The 20640-nt window shown below is 46.4% G+C and overlaps 2 protein-coding genes across 3 annotated transcripts in view; both read right to left on the reverse strand.

Annotated features, from left to right (window-relative positions):
- Positions 1 to 548: 548 nt before the first annotated feature.
- The window catches only part of LOC146201226 (uncharacterized), a 53787-nt gene continuing 33695 nt past the window's right edge, over positions 549 to 20640 (reverse strand). For both annotated transcript variants that reach the window (XM_084595691.1, XM_084595690.1), the window contains exons 2-3: positions 11572 to 11718; positions 549 to 795 (exon numbers count right to left, since the gene is read on the reverse strand). In XM_084595691.1, coding sequence (XP_084451817.1) covers positions 598 to 795; positions 11572 to 11709 — 336 coding nt within the window. In that variant the 5' untranslated portion in view covers positions 11710 to 11718 and the 3' untranslated portion in view covers positions 549 to 597. The remainder of the gene's footprint in view (positions 796 to 11571; positions 11719 to 20640) is intronic.
- Positions 19747 to 20505, reverse strand: LOC146201227 (uncharacterized). The gene has a single exon (XM_084592506.1). It carries the CDS (start codon positions 20503 to 20505, stop codon positions 19747 to 19749), a length of 759 nt encoding a protein of 252 aa, XP_084448632.1.

The raw sequence follows: 20640 nt of genomic DNA on the forward strand, positions 1-20640 counted from the left end.
CCCGGGGATCACCCGCTGCTGGCAAGCCCACGGATCTCCGAGGGAGCGGCGCTCGTCTTTCATGGCGGCCACATCGTGACTCTCGAAGCGTCGGACTGCAACAGTGCCCGGTGAACAATTTGGTGCTTATGTGACTCGCGTTTAATCTGTGTTGTAAAGCCTGTGTTATTGAATACCTGTGTAGTTGCATGCTTAGCGTTTTTCTGTGAGCCTCTCGTCTGTACAAAGTGATCTTGTGTGTTCCTCTGTATCATCTCTTGCTGTGTATAAAGTGTGTTTTGTTTGTTACTTCTGACTCCGAACCTTACTATGGCTTGAACCGGCGAAAACTGGGCACCAAACGGCCACCTCCTCCTGTCACTACAAGGTAGTTGAATTCCGGCAGAGCCTGCCACGCAGGTCGAGCCATCTCCTTTGCGACCAGAACAGCTACCCGAGTGTGCGCACCGTTTATGTGCGCATCGTTAATAATGCTTCCAATTATTAACGTGTGATAATGTTGCTGAAGCACGGCAAAAATGTTCCTATACGCTTAACAGTAACAGCAATCACTATATCGTGCGATTTATTAGGCCTAACAAACTGCTTCATGGCCCATTAGGCATAGTCCCTCAGGATGCGCCTCTCGACAGCATAGTCATATTCTGTCCAGGACAGGTCGGCGCCCATGGTGCGCAGCCTGCGCAGCAGTGCATCCACGTCGCCCCCGGGCTCAGTCACATTCAGCTGGAAGGGCACACCGTCGATGCCCAGGCACCGGTGCTGCTGCTGCACTACATCGGCCGAGGCACCAACCTGCACCGCACCAAACAGTTTCGGCACAACTGTACAAAAGCACTAAAAATGATCGTCTTGATCTAAGGCACGCATAGAAAGTATTCGCACAAGCAGCCCTCACACCAGCACATTTCCGAGTCGCTTTGCGAATAAAACTGAAATTTTCAGAATGCGTGATTGCCACCTGGTGCCTTCATGGCAATTCTTGTGTGAAAGATTGCGTACCAGGCACCTACAATCGAGGATTTGCCATATTTCCAGTACAACTATCCCCTTGGTGCTGGAGAGTGTGGCATTCACTTCATTATTGTAGGTGAAAATATCAAACTATGCAATTGGCACAGCTCAAATTGAGGATATCATGAACTAAGCTAACAGAAAATGGGAAACAAAATATTGAAATCGTTTAGGTGGTACCTTGTGAAATTATGCAGGTCCTAGAGGAGACAAAGCTCTGTATGGACAGATGGACGAATATTTAGACAAGCAAAAGTTAAAATCTAGCCATAAAGAGGGCAAAAACAGGATTTTAAAAGAGAGAATGCATGTGGCCAAGCGCAGACTCGTGCACTGAGTAATGACTCATAACTTTCTTACAGGGAGACATGATCTGAAATCACACAGGTGGCACTGGCACAGAAATCGGGGTTTAGGCTGGTTACATCCAGAATCAAGCAATAGCTGCAGATTATATCTTTGGCTTCTACTGGTCAAAACCTTTCTGATAATAAATTCTTGACATAGTGTAATGCTCAATTTTTTATCATAGTAAACTAATGGTAATTAAGACCTGCAATCACTGTAATGCATTCATAATTGATATAAGCTATTCAACAATAGATGGCTTGATGCTGTAGTATAAAGTTCAATTTTTAATCATAATTAATGGTAGTTAATTAAATCATTTTAGGTATTAACTATTTATTTGAAATAAATAGTTAACACCTAAAAGGAGTTAAGAGCGCTCCACATAAGCTAGCCAACAATATCACTTGATGTACAGCAGAGTTCAATTTTTAACCACAGCTAATTAATGGCAATTATTTAGGTAATAAAACTATTGGAGGGCAATCATACCCAACATAAGCTATCCAATAGTAATGACTTGACATAGCACGAATTTCAATTTTTAATCTCAATTAACTATTTAATGTAACTGACACCTAAAATGAGTTAAGTGCAAGTTGAACTTGTAGTAACAAGTTCAATTTTATTCAAATGAACTAATTAGTAATCAATTAGTAATCATTGGGACCTGCAATTTGTCCCTTGCCATTATCGACATAAAGCTATCCAATAAAATACAACTTGATGCCCTAGTGTAAAGTTCAATTTTTAACCCCAATTAATACACTATAATTATGCCATATAGTTAGGCAGTCAGTCATATGGTCATGCACCAGTCATCATTATCATCAGCCGGACTACACCAACTGCAGGGCGAAGGCCTCTCCCATTTAATCCGGTCCTGCGCTAGCTGCATCCACTTGACCCCTGCGAATTTCTTAATCTCATCCACCCACCTAATTTTCTGCCACCCCCTGCTACGCTTATCTTCCCTCGGAATCCAATTGGTTACTCTTAGAGACCATTGATTATCCTCTCTTCGAACTACATGCCCCGCCCATGCCCATTTCTTGTTCTTAATTTCGGCTAGAATATCAGTAACTTTAGTTATTTCCCTGACTCACTCTGAACGTTTCCTATCTCTTAACCTTACACCTACCATTTTCCGTTCCATGGCCCTCTGGGTTATCCTCAACTTAAGTAGAACCCTCTTCGTTAACCTCCATGTTTCAGCCACACAGATAGGATATGCAACTGTTATACACTTTCCTCTTGAGTGATACCGGTAAGCTGCTTGTCCATAACGTTTGAGTACCTTCCAAATGCGCTCCGTCCCAATCTTATTCTCCTAGTTATTTCCTTTTCGCGGTCCAGATCTGCGGTCACTACCTGTAAGGCCGCGATAAACGTCAGCTTCTTTTTTTTTATTATTATTGGCACTTACACGCGTAGCCCTGAGCCGCATCGAAAGGGCAGCCGGACCCCGCTCCTCGGAGTCAGGATTGAAGCGTTTTGTTTGTTTTTGCACCTCTCCTCCGGTGCTGGCCACTTCCCAAGCACGCTTGGGATGCGGAAACTTTTCGTTTTTGTCATCTCCCAGGCGTTGAAAGACTTTCGGGACGCGACAATAGCTGCGCTCCCCTCTGCCTGGGAGGACCTGTTTTTCAGGAACACGCTTTGTTGACGGTCCCCCACGTGGCGCCGCTAACAAAGGAATGAGGCAGTTAATCGACGGCGTCACCCCAGCTGCACTCTATTCAGCCCGAAAATTGGGTGCGAAGGTGTTTATAGGGCAGTTTCGAGCTTTGCCCTAAACGAAAGCGAGATCTGATATTGCGGCGCCTCTCCCGGTTCGAGCAGCAGCGACGGCGACGAGCCCGCTAATGGTCACTGACTGTCCCCTGCGGCTAACAAAGTAGCGTCCTCATCTCAAACCCCCCGCGGCGCTTCTTCGGGAAACGCGGCAGCGGCATGGCTGTTTTTCCATGTCGACCTTGAGAGAGAAAGGAGGACGAGCGCCGGTGGGGAGAGGTTGAACCCTCGAGTGGAGAGAGCGTGAAGCATGCATGCTCCATTTTTATTAAGAACCTGGGTCCGAGATTATGGCCAATCCACCGGGGTTGGGTCTTATTAATCAACGCGTACGATTGGCTGCGTAATTTTGAGGCGGATCATGTGAAGTGACCGCTCTCATGTCTGTTTATCGTTGCCATGAAAAAGCAGCCATCAGGCCCAGTTGAGTAGTTCTGCCCAGCCAATCACAACTGGCGACTCCATGCTCGGCACGCAAGCTTTCCTCTGTGCGAGTTAAGCGGATCTCTGTATGAGATATGTTTTCTGCATAAGATGTACCCTTTTGCTAGGATGGTGGCAGCTCTGTGCGAGGCCACCAGTGTAAATTCAGTTGTTTTTGTGTATATTCTGTAAATATATCTTCCCTCTTCGTTCATCAAGACTGCCTGACTTATCATATTCCTTCGTCTGCCAAATCACCCTTCTGAACCTTTGGAAGGCGACACCTATTCATCACTCTACCTGTCCTAAGTAGACATATTCGTCTACTGCTTCCAATGCTTCGCTACCTATTTTTTAAACTGTCTGTTCCTTCCCCAGGTTGTTTAGCATTACTTAAGTCTTCTGCATATTAATCTTTAGAGCTACCTTTCTGCTTCTCCTGTCTAAATCATTTATGATTAGTTGCAGTTGGTCCCCTGAGTTTAACAAGGCAATGTCATCAATGAATCAAATTACTGAGATATTCTCCATCGATTCTGATGCCTAACTGCTCCTATTCCATGCCTTTGAATACACTCTCTAAGCAAGCTGTAAATAGCACTGGTGATATTGTGTCTCCTCGCCTGACACCTTTCTTAATTGGAATATTATCACTTTTATGCAGAACTATGGTTGCTGTGCAGCCACTATAGATATTTTCCAGTACCTTCATATATGGCTCACCTACACCCTGATCTCGCAATGTCTGCATGACTGCCGAGTTTTGACTGAATCGAATGCTTTCTAGTAGTCAATGAATGCTATGTATGAGGGCTGGTTATATTCCGAGCACTTTTCTATCACCAGGTTTATAGTGTGGATATGATCGATGATAGAGTACCCTTTCTGAAATCCTGCTTGATCCTTTGGTTGATTAAAGTCTAAGGTTGTCCTAATCCTATTAGCCATTACCTTGGTAAACACCTTGTACGTAACTAATAGTAAGCTGATTGGTCTGTAATTTTTCAAATCCATAGCGTCACTTTTCTTAAGAATTAAGATAATGTTAGCGTTCTTCCATGATTCCGGTACTTCCTATGTCTTCAGGCATTGCGTATACAGGGTGGCCAGTTTTTCTAGCATGATATCCCCTCCGTCCTTCAACAAATCTGTAGTTACTTGATCCTCTCCAACTGCTTTCCCCCTTTTCATAGCTTCTAAAGCTTTTTTAACCTCCTCCTTCGTTACTGCCAGAACAGCTGATTGCTGAGCATTACAGCCAATTTCATTCTTATCCTGACTACTATGGCTAGTGTAGAGGTCCGTATAGAACTCCTCGGCTACCTTGATTAATTTGCCTATGTTAGTAATGACATTGCCTGCCTTGTCCCTCAGCGCATATATCTGATTTTTGCCTACTCCTAATTTCCTCTTTACCACTTTCAGGCTACAACCGTTCCTTAGAGCATGCTCAATTTTCCGCATGTTATACTTCCTTATGTCAGCCACCTTGCGCCTATTGATTTGCTTTAATATCTCTGCCAGTTCTATCCAGTCCAATGGGTTTGGCGCTTCTTAATCAAATTTTTCGTCTCCTTAAGCAGTTTACCGGTACCCTTTCTAACAATTATACCACACACTTCTACCGCACACTCAGTAATGATATCTCTGAAATTATTGTTCATTGCATCTAGGCTAAGGTCGTCTTCCTCAGTACTGAGTATCTATTCTGCAGCGAGAGCCTGAATTATTCTATTTTCCCCTTACTGCTAATTTGTTGATTGACTTCTTCCTCACTAATCTGTTCCGCTCCCTCTTCAAATCCAGATTAATTCGAGACCTTACCATCCTGTGGTCACTTCACCGCACCTTTCCAATTACCTCTACATCCTGCATAATGCCGAGTTTAGAACGCAGTATGAAATCAGTTTCATTTTTAGTCTCCCCGTTAGGGCTTCTCCATGTCCACTTTCAGTTTTCGCATTTTCTGAAGAAGGTATTCATGATTCATAACTAGTAACTCCCCACTGCTATTTCTTAATCCAATTCCACAGTTGCCCACTGCGTGGTCTCCAGCTTGCTTTCAACCTACCTTGGCAGTGAAGTCGTCCATCAGTACAGTATAATGAGTTTTTACCTTCCCCACTGCCGATTTTACATCTTCATAGAAGCATTCCAACTGCCTGGTCATCACAACTACATGTAGCTGCGTATTCTTGTACAACCTTTAGCTTATACCTCTTATATAGCTTAATTATGATACCAGCTACCCTCTTATTAATGCTATAAATTTCATTTATATTACCAGTTATATACTTATTGATAAGGAAACCTATTCCTAGTTCTTGTCTCTCCAGTAAACCTATATAACACAGTACATGCCCGCCCTTCTGTCTCATGCCTCATTTGGCCTCCTCACCTGACTAAGCCCTATGATATCCCATTGCATGCCCTCTAGTTCCTCTAACAGCACTGCTAAACTAGCCTCACTAGCTAGGGTTCTAGCATTGAACACTGCCAGGGTTAGTTTTCCACCATTACAAATAATGCAAGACTTGACACTAGGCAGGATGAGGCCCAGTTTGACCTTGGATGTGCTTGAAGGTCATCCAGAGGCACTCCTCTGGTTTGTACCTCAAGCAGTAAAGCTATTACTCTAATACCACGACCGTTGTTAGGTACAGGTTGATGCTTGATGAAAATAAAATAAAGCTTAATTACATCATTTTTGCACAATGCAGAAAAAGCTCTCAAAAGCCAGCTTGGCAGGGCCACAGGCCCTTTCTCAGCAGTGGAAAACAACATAAACAGCATCTCCGCTACACTGAAAGAAAACAAAAATAACACGCAATAAAACTGGAGGACAACAAAACAAAACAGTTCTTAAGGCAAAAGCCTTATAGGCTCATGAGTGTCCATCTGCAAGAAGCATCACATTTTTTTGCGAGATTCCGCAAGATTGTGACGTCACCACCTGGTGATATCGCATCCGGTCATGACCGATGATGTCACCAGGCGATTCATGTATATAAGAAGCTGACACCGCTGGATATCCAATAGATGGTGTCCAATCTGAACGAGCCGCAAAGTATGCTGGGTATTCTGACTTCCAGGTCTATTGGCAAGATGCGCATCTGCTGCGCTGTGCTGTGCTTGAAATTCGGCATCGGCAAGCTTAACTTCGACTCTTCACATGTTTTATAAGCACGAATGAAGTCGTAAATAAGGTCATAATGATCTGCACACATGCTATGACCAAGTTTAAGGTTTTGTAGCTGAAGAAAACGGGTGAAAAACTGTTGCAAGTGCATCCATACAGCGTGTGTCTCTTCGCACTGAAGTTTAGTGTGCATCATTCATTCAAATAAAGTTCGCGTTTTTCATTGCTGTTATGATGCAGTCGCTACATATATACATTTTTTAGAGGTATTTCGCTAGCAAAAGATGGATAATTAAAGTTCCAGCAGCCGCAGTTTAGCGTTACGTATGAGCGGATTGTTGCGCGAGCTGTAGCTGTGACGGCGAAGGGCTGAAAGCATGCATATCCCAGAAGCACTTTCTGCATTTCTTTTTGCAACCTTTACAAAGCTTTCTTGTGTTATGCTGCACTGCCTGAGAGAGTCAGAGAAGCTAGGGTTCCTTGCATGTAGGTGTACTGTAGCTGCCTGCAAGCATGGCAGGTACGCCGCATTCTGGTTGCTTAGCTTAAATTGCGACATGCGATTCTAAATGTGTGCTGTGCTCTTCCTCCCAAAGATCTAAATTTACTTACCAGTGCTTCAAAACCTTAGCAGGGTACACAATCTTCTCTATCTTAAGCTACATGCTCTTAACAGCTCAACTGGTTTTGTTCATGTACATGCTACAGTTTTTCTTTCTTTAATGCTGTAGAAGGTAGCATGCCAAAGAACTGTATCATGATTAACATTGTATTACCAATTAATGAAAACATTAGGAGGATTATGAAAGAAATAAACATCTTTCTCAAGCATTTGATTTTTTTACCTGAGTTGTATTACAAAAATGCAACTGCATGATGTATGAGTTGCATTTTTAGCACTGCTGTATTCATTCTGTATGCATATACCACACCTTAACATAAATGCAGCCAAGACTATAGGGCCAAAAACCTTTACTAATGCGTGTTGAGGGCCTGGATCGGCTGGTGACCTTGATATTCTGGCAATGAGAGAGACATATCCATTTGCTGAGGCTACAGTGCATGGGAGAAAAACTCCAGTCATAGACAAAATTAACCAAGCATAGTGCGTGGGAGATTTTACATCATTTACATACAACTGTGGAAGCTATCCATGTTTGAAATTCCCATGCTTGATTTCCCAATACCGAGTGCTACATTATGTCAATCAAAAAAAGGAAGTACTAAAACAAAAACTTTGCTTTAATGACATCTCTTGAAACCTCCAGAAGCTTCAGAATTTGACACCATTGTTGCTTCCAATCGAAGCTGAGAAGAGCCTGTAACTACTTTGCTATTGTGTACTTTGTACTTTGCATCTGGCTGAACAAAAAACTAAATTGTGTACATTCAGATGTTTCCACTAGGCACATAGGCTGTTAATGCATACATACTGAAATGTGGGAATGTATAACTTCTGCACTTTATGCAATGTGTTCAAGGTAAAGGAGTCAAGTATGAAAAGCCAGGCATAAAGTGAGCTTGTTTAGATATTTTTCATAACGAAAACAATAATTGAAAGCAAGGTCTCAACGCTTGCAGCACAGTCTTGCTACGGGCACCAAGAGAAACAGAGGGCAAAAAAGAAGATAACCAAAAGTGAAAGTGACTAGTCTTTATTATACCACCATTGGAAACCATTCTCGTATTGTAATTACACCTGATATTATTTTTTCTAGCAGTACTTTTGTAGCACATTTTTTTATAACATGTGATTAATGACCTCCAAGCAAGGCTGCGAGTAAGGTAAATCGCGACAAAATGCCTAGTACAGGGTGCAAAAATGAGCTTCAAAATAGACCTGTGGGCAAGTAATAGCAGGCTGTAAGAAAATGCATGGTACAGAGCACATAAATCTTGCTCCGGCTTTTTCATCACACATAGAGGCCTGATGCAAGTTAGCTTCAGGATTTACAACAACTTCATACTTCTTATCCTTACGGACATAAACGCTGCTAGCTAGGCCAGCCTCTGCCTACCTTGCAGAATTTTGCACTTCTTGAGATAGCCAATGGCCACCAATGGCTTGTTTTCCTTCTGAAGGCCACGGAGGAGACCTCTCGAACGAAAATGACACATAAACCCCCTTCGTGTATGCAGCACATGAAAACATTCAATGCACTATACCTATATGCAGCCTGGCATTGCATCACAAGTAGCCTATGCATTCATTTAATTTTCACATGCACGTTTAGCAGCACCTAGACCGTTATAAAACTGCTTTGCTACACAGCAACAATTTGGTTTTATACCATGTATCTCAGCTGTCAGCTTTCCTATGTGCCATACAATGAAAGATGGAAAAATAGCTGGACAATATTTGTGTTGTCCTGAAAAAGATTTTCGTACGACTCAACTCGGAAAAATGCTTTTGTCTTCTCCGCAACCATCTGTAACTGTCTGTTTTACACAGGACAAGAATAAACACCACTGCACAGTGTAGTAGGTCTGCATAAGCAAGAAACTTTATCCGTCTTGATTGTATTTATCTGCAATTTCTGCGTGCTCATGCTGATTGCTCTACTGGTGAAAACGTGTTTCGTTATTGGGAGTTAAATCAGCAAGCAACTGCTTACACAGCAACATGTAAATGTTACAACTGCTTACGTTGACAAGCTGGCCTCGTCAGGCAACAAAACCAACCATCGACAACTGACTCGTAAGCATTGGCCTTGATTCTAGAAACTTATATGCAGCAGAAATGCCTGATGAAAATATTGTTCCGCACTTATAACATCATATCACGCTGCACTGATAGAGGCTAAACAACACAATTCTTTTAAGACGTGGAACGACCGCATGCTGCTACCGTCATCGTGCGAAATCAGCTTTCGCACATAGTGAAAGTTGCTCGAGCGAGAACTAGGTGCTCCTGAACGAGAGCAAACAACCTGCTTAACAAAATTTCCTAGCTTTGACAGCGCTATCAAACACTTGCCATTGACAAAATACTCAAAATAAAGCCCTGAATTGCCCTTGCAGATCATCGTCGACGGTGAGCCGGTATATAGATCACAACGGTCAACTATTTTCCCCGTTCATATCTCAATGGCATTCAGATCATCTATCACGTCCTAGCTGAGTTGCCGTAGTTTGAAGCAGAGTACAACACCACATTTCCAGCAAATATCATGAAAATAAATGTCGAAACTGCAAGCAATGCCAGCAAAAAGCAAATTACACAAACAACCCGGAAGTCAAAATTCACGTAACAGAGCCTCACCATGACACAATGTCCGCCAAAGATTAGACACCACCTATACAGGGGTCTGTGCTGTGTCTTTTATTTGGCGCTTCCTCAAACGCTGCACCACGCAGCATACAGAAGCAGACAGAGTAAAGCAGAAGTCAGCGGCGTTTCAAACAAAGGCTTTCCCCTCATTGCACTTTAGTGGCCCAAAGTGCTTAGAAAACATTTTTTTGCACTGCATTTACAAAGGCTTCTTCCATGCCTTGGCTACACAGTGCCTGAATAACTACCAATGTACAAATAAAGCAAGCAATCATTTTTAAGCAAAAGTTTCACTGGCCTAGTTGAGCCCAGGTCATTGGCTCCTGGCGTTTCATCTTCAAGCAGAAGAGCAGAGGTGTGTCAGCCACATGATGTACAACGTGACTTATCGCAGCTGCAGCCATGTGCCGCCTATCAGCTGTTGCTATGCGACGTATCATGCGACTCAAAGTTCGCTTGAAAAGGAGATGGCGCCGCTCGCCTAGCAGTTTGTTGTTATGAATGAAGCGAGCCGGCCAGAACGGCCATCGTCCTCTGGACGATGTTATATAAAATGGGCTGAGCCTGCTTATCTGGTTGATGCTGCCAGACATGCTGAGGATTTTGCTAAAAATAGGAAACGTAAACATGCCAAGCTCAGATCGACGAAGAACAGAAGCATCGACTGGCTCCGCAGCCATAAAACCAAACAGCGAATAAATGATGCTAAACAATGCAAATATGTGGTCGTCTATATTAGCCTAACTAGCTTAGCAACACAGCATAGCAAAGCTTTCACTTGCGCCACAGCCATTTTTTTTTTCTACAATCTATGAAGACTACATATCAAAATTTTTAAATGCTACAGGTAGCTCTGGAGCACAACTTAAGGTGTGAATAACATTAACACTGAATGCCCTTTCTGGAAACCATAATGTGTTTCCTTCATTCATTCAAGTCTAGCGTTGCTATGCTATCACTTTGTAAGTAATGCAAGCAAGCTAATTGGTCTAATAATCCTGTACCTTTGACATTGGTGTTCTTGAATATTAGTGTTATGTAGACATTCTTTCATGTTTCCAGTCAACTTAGAGTGAAAAGGCATTGTTTGTACAAGGTCGCAAACTTTTCTAACATAGAGTATCTCAATTGTCCTCAATGCATCTGCAGTTGCTTGATCTACTGAGTTCCCCTTCTGCATTGTTTTTGAGACATTAACATTTAATTAGCTCCTGCGATGCCATCATAGTCACATTTTCCAGATGCAGAAGCAAAGAAGGCCCAATCATTTATATCCTTTACATGTTGTTCTTACACATTTTGCACATGCAAAATGAACCATCTATATAATGGTGGGGTCTGTCCCCTCCTTCCCCCACCATGTCCTCAAACCTTGTCCTCTCCCAGTTATAAAGACTACTTATGTGTGACTTAGCAGACAAGTGACCCAACAAGCCTCCAAGAGACGAGGAAAGGGCACCTCCTCTGCGTGCTCGAAGCACGAAAGCAGCCCAATGTGAGTCAGAAGTGTCAAGCATGTAACGAGCAAAGTGACAAGCAGAAACTGTCACTCATGAAATAGGGTGTCTGGACAAGCACTAACCGGATGCTCCTGCACTGGCGGGGGTTGGGTGTACACAGCAGGGCTCTCGAAGACAACAAAGTCCCCCTGCTGGCTTTCTTGGACCACTGCTGGCTGTTCGGCTGGGGCACGCCTTCGGCCAAATATCGAGCTGAACATGGCGCCACCCTGTATACAGGACGGACAATTTCACTGACATAGTACAAATAAGCATGCACGGAAGCAGTAAATTTGGCAGGCTGCCTACTATAAAAGCCGAGAGGTAGTCTCACCAGCAGCATGCACAAATTGTCGTTGCACACCAAAACCCACGGTCCAAGCCTGTTGCAGCAGTGTGCACCCCAATCTGCATTCGAGTGTTCCTGGTAGGCACATTCAGCTTCAGGACATGCATACAACCTTAATACACTATGGGCAACCCTGCTCTGCATACCAGGGACTGCAGGCCCTGAACCTGCACTATCTCGTCATATCTGCCATATACTCTAAGGGACTGGTGGCTACTGTTGTGTACACGTTGTGCACCGCCTCCTAGTGGACGGACGCACGGCTGCTCCAGTTGCCATGCCGAGCCGTGTGTTCCTCGGAACTGGACCGTCCTCGGACCATGCATGTGACTAGGGCACGAGGAGCAACATCTCCTTTACAAGCGCTCGCGCTTTTCTCTTTCCTTCTTTTCTCCTCTCTCCGAAAGGCGCAATAAATGCAGTCTCTATCCAGCAACTGAATCGAGAGGTTCCTCGCTCATGGGGCTTCCGACACCCCAAACACAACACTGGCGATGAGAAGTTGGATTTAGAACAGACGGTCAGGCCATGGCTATTGGAGCAATGCACGGCGCCATTGAGCCGTTCAATGGCAAGAATTGGTCGTCGTGGATGCCGCGTCTCACTTTCTACTTCATTGCAAACGACGTCACCGACGATGTGAAAAAGCGCACGTTCCTCCTGATGCTTGGTGGAACCGAGACTTTCGAGACTGCCTGCGCCCTGGTTGCACCGAAGACGCCTGAAGAAGCCAGCTATCAAGACCTAGTCACACTTCTCCAGAAGCACTTTGACCCTAGACCATCTGAGCTGTACAGCCGGTACGTCTTCCAGCGACGCGACCAACTGCCTGAAGAATCAATCAGCAACTATGTCGCAGCCCTCAGAAGTTTGACAGCCGACTGCAACTTTGGAGTGCTAACGACGTCTGCAACATCGACTTCATCGGCAGAAGGAGATACAACTGCTCTAACGAATCCCATCATGCTGCCCCAGGATGTCATGTTTCGCGACAGATTCGTCTGCAGCATCTGCGACGAGCACCTCCAACAGAGACTGTTCGCGGAGAAAGACTCGACGTTTCAGCGTGCTTTTGACCTGGCCATGTCAGCAGAAAGTGCGTCGAGGCAGCAGCGAGGACTCAAGGGAGTGACGAACTCCGCAAAAGTATACAAAACTTCGCAACCCAAAAAGGAGCACAAGAATTTACCGCAGCAACGACGCTGTTATCGACGTGACGGCTGGCACGAGGCTCACACCTGCAAATTCAGGACTGCACAATGCCGTTTTTGCTCCAAAAAAGGCCACATTGAGAAAGTGTGCATCTCCCACAAGAAGGAAACCAAGGAGGGCAAGCCTAACACCAGGCTAGGAACGCACAGTGTGAACGCTCAGCCCACGAGCAACGACACTCTGCACAGCGGTCCGTGCTACGAGCTTCACGCAGTGAGTGAGCGAAAATCCTGCCCCAAATTCCTAGTTGATGTTAAATTCAAGGGAAGGCAGCTCAAATTCGAAGTCGATACGGGCACCACATGTTCTTTATTCAACGACGCTACTTACCACCAAACATGGCCAATGAACGCCTCAAAGATAACAAAAGAACCCCTTGACTTGCGCACTTGGTCGGGAGAGGAACTTCGCACTTTTGGATCAGCACAAGTTTGTGTGCAACTTAAATCAAAAGACTATGTGCTACCCTTGCTGGTAATGAAAGGAACTGGCTTTAATTTGCTAGGACGTGACTGGTTTTCCACGCTACACATGCGATTGCACGGAATTAATCAGGTCGCTGAGGCAACACCAGAGCTGCAAAAGGTTCTCGCATGCCATCCTGACGTGTTTAAGCAAGACATCGACGGCTATACGGGACCCCTGGTTCATTTGGATTTGGAGCAAGGCGCAGCAACGCCCAAGTTCTGTAAGGCGCGTCCAGTGCCCCTTGCGTATCAAGAGCCAACGGAAGAAGAGCTTGACCGTCTTCAACGACAAGGCATCCTGGAACTAAGGCAACATGCCGAGATGGCGACACCTTTAGTGTGGGTGCGTAAAAAGGATAGAACATTTCGTGCTTGTGGCGACTACAGGAGCACAGTTAATGCAGTGGTCAAGAAGACGGCGTACCCACTACTAACAATCGCGGAGGTATTCGCAAAGTTGCGTGGTGGAACCATTTTCTCAACGCTGGACCTCTACCAGGCTTATCAGCAGCTCAAGGTCGACGACGAGACGGCCGCAGTGCTTACCGTCATCACTACCAAAGGACTGTTCCGAGTGAAACGGCTTCCTTTCGAAATATCCTCTGACGCCAGCCATCTTCCAGCGTATGATGGAAACAACACTGGCAGGAATTCCTGGGGTGAGTGTTTACCTCGACTGCATTATTGTCAGTGAGAAGGACGCTACAGAGCATGCGCAACGTCTAGACAAAATCATGTCGAGGCTAAGCGAGAAAGGCCTACGCCTCAAGCAAGAAAAGTGCCGCTTCGGCATCAAGTCAGTCGAATTTCTCGGATATAAAATGGTGGGTTATGGGCGACAGATCTGCCACCCAACAGAGACTGTCAATTTACAAACACAGTATGCACATGTTACTATTCAGAGAACAGCAGTTCGATAAGCTGGAAAATAATTCGCAGGTGACAGTTACTAAAACAACCCAGGAAAATTTCAACAAATGTGTTTCATCATGCATGCTTTACATCAACTCAATCACTGCATACATGCAAATATGTGAGGCATTCCTCACTCTTCATTCTGTATACTTGGCCTGCGTTGCCTTAGGATGTGGATGAGCAAGAAAAAAGGTTGCAATTATGAAGCCTCAAACATAACAAGCAGTGAAAATGCGAGAAGGCCTACAGTGTGCTGAGCCTGTGACCTCACTGGCTTCACACACCTTGCAAGGCACTGTCGCTCGTAGCCACACGCCGTCAAACAAGCCCCCAGTGTCTCCATGCGCTCCACGGTGCTAAAAGCAGCAAGCCTCTCTTCATAGTCGAGCAGCACAACCATGCTGACAACAGTGTGCCACCAAAGCTGATGCTTCCCTTGTTTTTGCTTTAACTCTAGTGATGGCATTCCCAACTGCGTTCCTACTCTCCACATGACATCCATCATTAATTTCGTCACTCATCATTTCATCACAGAAACCAGAAGAATCTCCCATGTTGTGCAAGGGAATAAACAGGAGATGAAACCAGGAACTTCATTAGTAATTTCTCATCCAAAGAGCAGAAAAATATGTTGGTGGAGCTCCCAACAGCTACTCTGCAAAATCACATTTGCTTCCCTTTCATCACTTCTTTAGGATGCCAACTATGAGCTATCACAGCTAAGAAGACACCGTGAAAGGAAGGTCCAAATGCATGTGCTTGTTCAAAACCAGTGAGGGATTAAATAAAACCCCCATATTAGTCTGGATGTACCAAACGGTATCCAATTCCACGATTCTGTATATTGTATAGGTTAGTTACTTAGTTACTGGCGCTATAGGTTTCAAAATGAATTCTTTTCAGCTCCTCTCCCAAACTTGTGTACTTATAGTCAGGAAGCCCCCAGACAGTTCTACTTTGGGACCTCCTACTGTACCAATTTTTTTATTGCGAAAGCAATACTACTTTCACTTTTCAGCCCTTTGCGTAGCAAGGCAGTAGCTACCATTGACCTTTAGCGTGACCTTTGGCGTGCCGCCAAGCACAGCTGCGCAAAAACAGGGGCCCCAACTCGCGCCGTCAACTAGTGAGGCAGTAGCTACCAAACGCGGCTTAACTCCCGCTCCCTCCGTGAGGGAGCGCTACAGCCGGAGTGACGTCATCCCATCTGCCACAAAAACAGGAACTCGCGCCGTCAACTTGCGAGGCGGTAGCTAGCAACCGCGGCCTAACTCCCACTCCCTCCGTGAGGGAGCGCTACAGCCGGAGTGACGTCATCCCACCTGCCGCAAAAACAGGGCCCCCAACTCGCGCCGTCAACTCGCGGGGCGGTAGCCACCAACCACGGCCTAACTCCCGCAGCTACCGCCGGGGGTGCAACGTTGGATACTATAGGAGGTGGCCTAGCGGCAGGTGGAACCAACGCAGTCTCCAGGGATGCTTTCATTTCTGCTGGCGTAAAGAATGCCATTGCAGCCAGTGCCGGAGCGGCAGTTGTACATTCTGCCTTAACCTCACCCACAACCAAGTATATCGTTGCAGCCACGGCACTCCTTGCCTTGCCACTAGTTATACATAGAATAACCAGGTAGCACCCCACAATAAATAATAGTTGAACCATATGCCGTGGCCAGAGTGAATCACTGCATAAAGATAAGCATAACCACAAGCACCACAACCAGCTACACCACCAGCTGAACCTAGGCGTAGCCATAGCTATTGCTTTCGCAATTACCAGGCTTAACCAAGCTAAGCCACTGCCAATTTTTTTATTGTATTATTAATTGTATTTCGTTTTAACAAACTTTCAAGCCTTCAAAGTGGAAATGATTCCCGCTGAATCAAAACAAACAAGAACTCATTACCCTTGAACTACATGTAACGAAACAGTGTAAAAGAACGGTCTACTTTTGGGAAGTTGCCGCTCGGGAAAGAATGTGTGAATTTCACTAGATTGCAGACAAAGTATGAGGACAAAGAAAGGGGCACCACTGTGCAAACTACAATTGGCTCATTTGGCTTTCGACAAAATACTGAGAATAACTCCATCCAATTACTGTTTCAAAATATATTCTTCTTGATAAATGGATATAAAAGTTCAGGGCAGCCCAGAGACTACCCTCACCTGCTCTCGCACTTCTGGTCTGACTAGATTAGATAGGGAGCCAAGAATGGCGGGCTATGCACTCCTTGTGGCTATGCTTAGACAGTCATGTCTTAAAAGCTCTACGCAGCAGAAGATTGTTTTCATGCGATAGCGTTGAAGCCCTGTTTTCCAGAAAATTGGGTGTCAGCACTGTGAACAAAAAATCAAAATCATAAGCATGCTTCTGGTAGGAGAGAGTGTCACGTCCACAAGGAATGACACGACAAGTCAGCTGTTCCAGTGCTGGCATCCGACTGTCTTGGCCGGCCGCAACACATTTATTAATAGCTATTTAACAAGCACCCCTTGCCGGATTGGCCGGTTGTCAGTATACAACATCCCTCCCCTCTTTACAGGAAAGGGACATGCACAATAAAAGTTCATGACCAGAACGAACCACAACAAAAAAAAGTCTATGGCGAATATAGCACCACAGCCCTCCGGGTTCGGCTGCTGCGACGAAGGGGTGTCCGCTGCGTTGGCTGCGTTGTTCCGGTACACCCCAAGGCTCCAGCGTCCGCACAGGAAGACTCATGTGGTGAGTTAGCATTCTCCTCAGAATGGCCTGAGGGGATGTCTCCAGCAGCAGTAGCAGTCGTAGTGTCAGGTGATAGCACATCCTCTTCCCCAGCAACCACGTTGTCAGCCAAAGTGCTCGGGGCAACCGCGTGCGGTGCTGCTCATACATGATCGTGCTGCCTCGTCCACACGCGGCCATCCGGAAGTCTCACCACTGCTGCAAACCCTTCGTCCGACTCCACTGCCGCTGGCACCCAACTCGGCCCAGGTCTGAAATTCCGCACGAATACCTGTTTTCCTGGCTCCAGGTTAGTCACCCTAACTGACATCCGGTTCCTGCGAACATAGCTGCTTCACCATGACTGCCTTCCGGAGATCCGGTCGAAGTAAGTCAAGGGCTGTTTTCAGCTTCCTGCCCAGTAACAGCTCAGCAGGACAGCATCCAGTTACCTCGTGCGGTGTGGTCCTATATGTTAGCAGGATTCTAGCTAGCTGTGTACGAATATCTCCCGATCCGGCCTCCTTCAGTTTCTGCTTGATGGTCTGCACAGCCCGCTCCGCTGCGCCGTTGGACGCTGGGTGGTACGGTGGCACCAGTACCTGTTGGATGCCGTTCTTCTGTAAAAACGCCTTGAACTCCTCACACGCAAACGCTGGGCCGTTGTCAAACACGACGACGTCTGGCAAGCCCTGACCTGCAAAAATCTGTTTCAGACTCTGGATTGTCACTGCTGCGGACGGAGTCGTCACCGGATAGACCTCTATCCATTTCGAAAATGCATCCCCCACCACAATGAACAAATACACATTCCGCACCGGACTGGCGAAATCCACATGCAAACGAGACCACGGCCTCTCAGGGAACGGCCATGGCCTAACAGGCGCTGGCTTAGGCATCCGCTGGTTCTCCTGACAAACCCGGCATGCCTGGACCGCTGCCGTAATGTCTCTATCCAGTCCCAGCCACCAAACATGACTGCGGGCAACAGCTTTCATTTTTGAGATCCTGGGATGACTTTCGTGTAGAAGATGCAGTACTTCAGCCTGTAGCAATGCAGGAATCACCACTCTGTTCCCTAATAGAATGCAGTTACTCTGGACGCTCAATTCCAGGAACCTAGCTTCAAATGCTTTCCAAGGCTCTCCCAAGGGAGGACCTCTACCCGTCCACAAAGCTTCTCGCAACTGTACCAAATATGGGTTTTTGCCAGTGGCCGCTGCCACGATGGATGCTGATAGCACTTTTGGAGAACAACCCTGGGGCATGAAACCTTCTGGAGGGCATTCAAGATTAGCCTCCCTCACTGGCAGGGGCAGCCGACTGAGGCCATCAGCGTGAGGAATCTGTCCACCAGGCTTATACCTCAATACATAGTTGTATCCTGATAAGAATAATGCCCAGCGGAGGACACGCAGAGAACATGACTCTGGTATAGGCCTGTCTGCTGCCAAAAAACCCAGCAGCGGCTTATTATCAGTCACAACTTTAAATTTGCGACCCCAAAGGTACTGCTTGAAGCGCGTAACTCCGAATACAACAGCGAGTGCCTCTTTGTCCAGCTGACTGTAGTTCCTTTCCGTCGAGGTCAGGCTTCGCAACGCAAAAGCTATCGGTCGCTCCACTCCGTCTGCTTCCCTCTGTGTGAGAACCGCGGCAAGGCCATAGGGCGACGCATCCGTGACTAACACTGTAGCCCTCCCCGGATCGAAATGTGCCAACATCGATGCTGATGCCAGTAATGCCTTACTTCGGCAGAATGCATCTTCCTGAGCTGGCTCCCAAGACCACGGTGTGCCTGGACTCAGCAGGTGGCTGAGCGGGTGAAGTAATGTTGAAAGCTGAGGAATGAATTTTCTGTAAAAATTAATGAGGCCAATGTAGCTTTGAAGTGTTTTGCAGTCTCGTGGTTTTGGAGCCAAAAGGACCACTTCAATGTTCTTAGGGCTCGGCTGCAGGCCTTTGCTTGTGACATGGCCCAAGTACTTGACTGTTTCCTTCATGAATTCGCACTTGGCCAGTTTCAGGCGGAGCCCTGCTTCCTGCAGGCGTCCAAGGACACTGCACACACCTCATCGGTCTGGCCAGTCACCAAAATGTCATCGAAGTAAACAGCAACGTGCGGCAGATTACCCAGCAAGTTGCCCATTTCGCGCTGAAACAATGCGAGTGCTGACACCACGCCAAATGGAAGCCTCGACGTCCGGACAGGGCGTACGATGCCTTCCCTCTGCATGCATTGCAGCTCTTCTATTACTTTGTCTCGCAATGCAAATGGCACCTGCCTCGCTTTAAAAAACTTTGGTTTTGCCCCTTCCTGTAGTGAAATCTTGGCCTGTACGCCTTTTAACGTACCAAGCGACTCCGAGAAAACGTCTACGAATTCCTTGACGAGGCTTGTCATGGAACAGACTGCCTTAAGCTCCTTTGGTTTCGTTATGGTAATCGCGAACGCTTCCATTCAGTCTCTCCCCAACAACGTCGGACATGGTCCTTTCACAACGAACAGTGGCAGCGTTGCCTCGCGGGCTCCTAACTTCGCAACAGCCGTAATTTTCCCCAGTACTGCCTAGAGCTGCCTTGAGTAACTTTTCAACTTGACATCAGAGTGCCCTAGCTGTGCTTTGGGAAACATGACGTTGAACTTGTCCCCTCACCTATGATGGAGACACTGGCTCCGGTGTCCAATTCCATCTCTAGTGGTACATCATTAATGAAGACTTGGACCTGCATGGGCTTGGGTCTGGCTGCTTGTAACGTCCACATGTCGTAAGGTGCATTCGTGTCGTCAGTCTCTGGCTCGGCAACCTCGTCCATTTTGTGCACTGAACGCGGTCTCATCCAATTTCTCTGGTCCACCTTCGGGTCGCTGCAGACTCTTGCAAGGTGCCCTTCCTGCCCACATTTGAAACAAACACTAGTGCGGTGCCGGCCCCGCGTCGCTGAGTGTTTGCTGCTGCACCGGACGCAACCCTGCCGCTCAACCGCAACTCTTCTCGGCGGTCGTTCCACGAAATTGGCCGTCGCTATCTCGCTTGTCGACGCTGCTTGCGTGCACAGTACGTTTGCATCCTTCCTCACGGCTTCAATGGCAGTCACCAACTGCTTGGCCGATTCCAAGGTTAAATTTGCGGCTTCCAGGAAGCATGTCTGCATTCCTATATCATTGATACCACAGACAATCTGATCCCTCAACATGCGGTCACGCGATGCCTGTCCAAAATTGCAGTCATCCACAAGCTTGTTAAGTGCCGCAATGTAGTCGTTGACAGACTCACTTCCATGCCTCCGCCTCGAAAAAAATTTGAAACTTGCGACAACTTCGGACACCCTCGGCTTGAAGTGGGAACTCAAAACTGCGAAAATTGCCATGAGCGTCGCATCCGCAGGCTTCGTAGGTGCAAGCAAACTTCTCAGCAGCGAATATGTTGTCGGCCCGCAGGTTGTCAGGAATACCGCTTTCTGCCTTTCTTCGGTGACGTCGTTGGCAGCGAAGTACAGCTGAGC

This window comes from Amblyomma maculatum, chromosome 2 (genome assembly GCF_055883805.1).
Source record: "Amblyomma maculatum isolate TAMU_Amacu chromosome 2, ASM5588380v1, whole genome shotgun sequence".
Classification (NCBI taxonomy): domain Eukaryota; kingdom Metazoa; phylum Arthropoda; class Arachnida; order Ixodida; family Ixodidae; genus Amblyomma; species Amblyomma maculatum.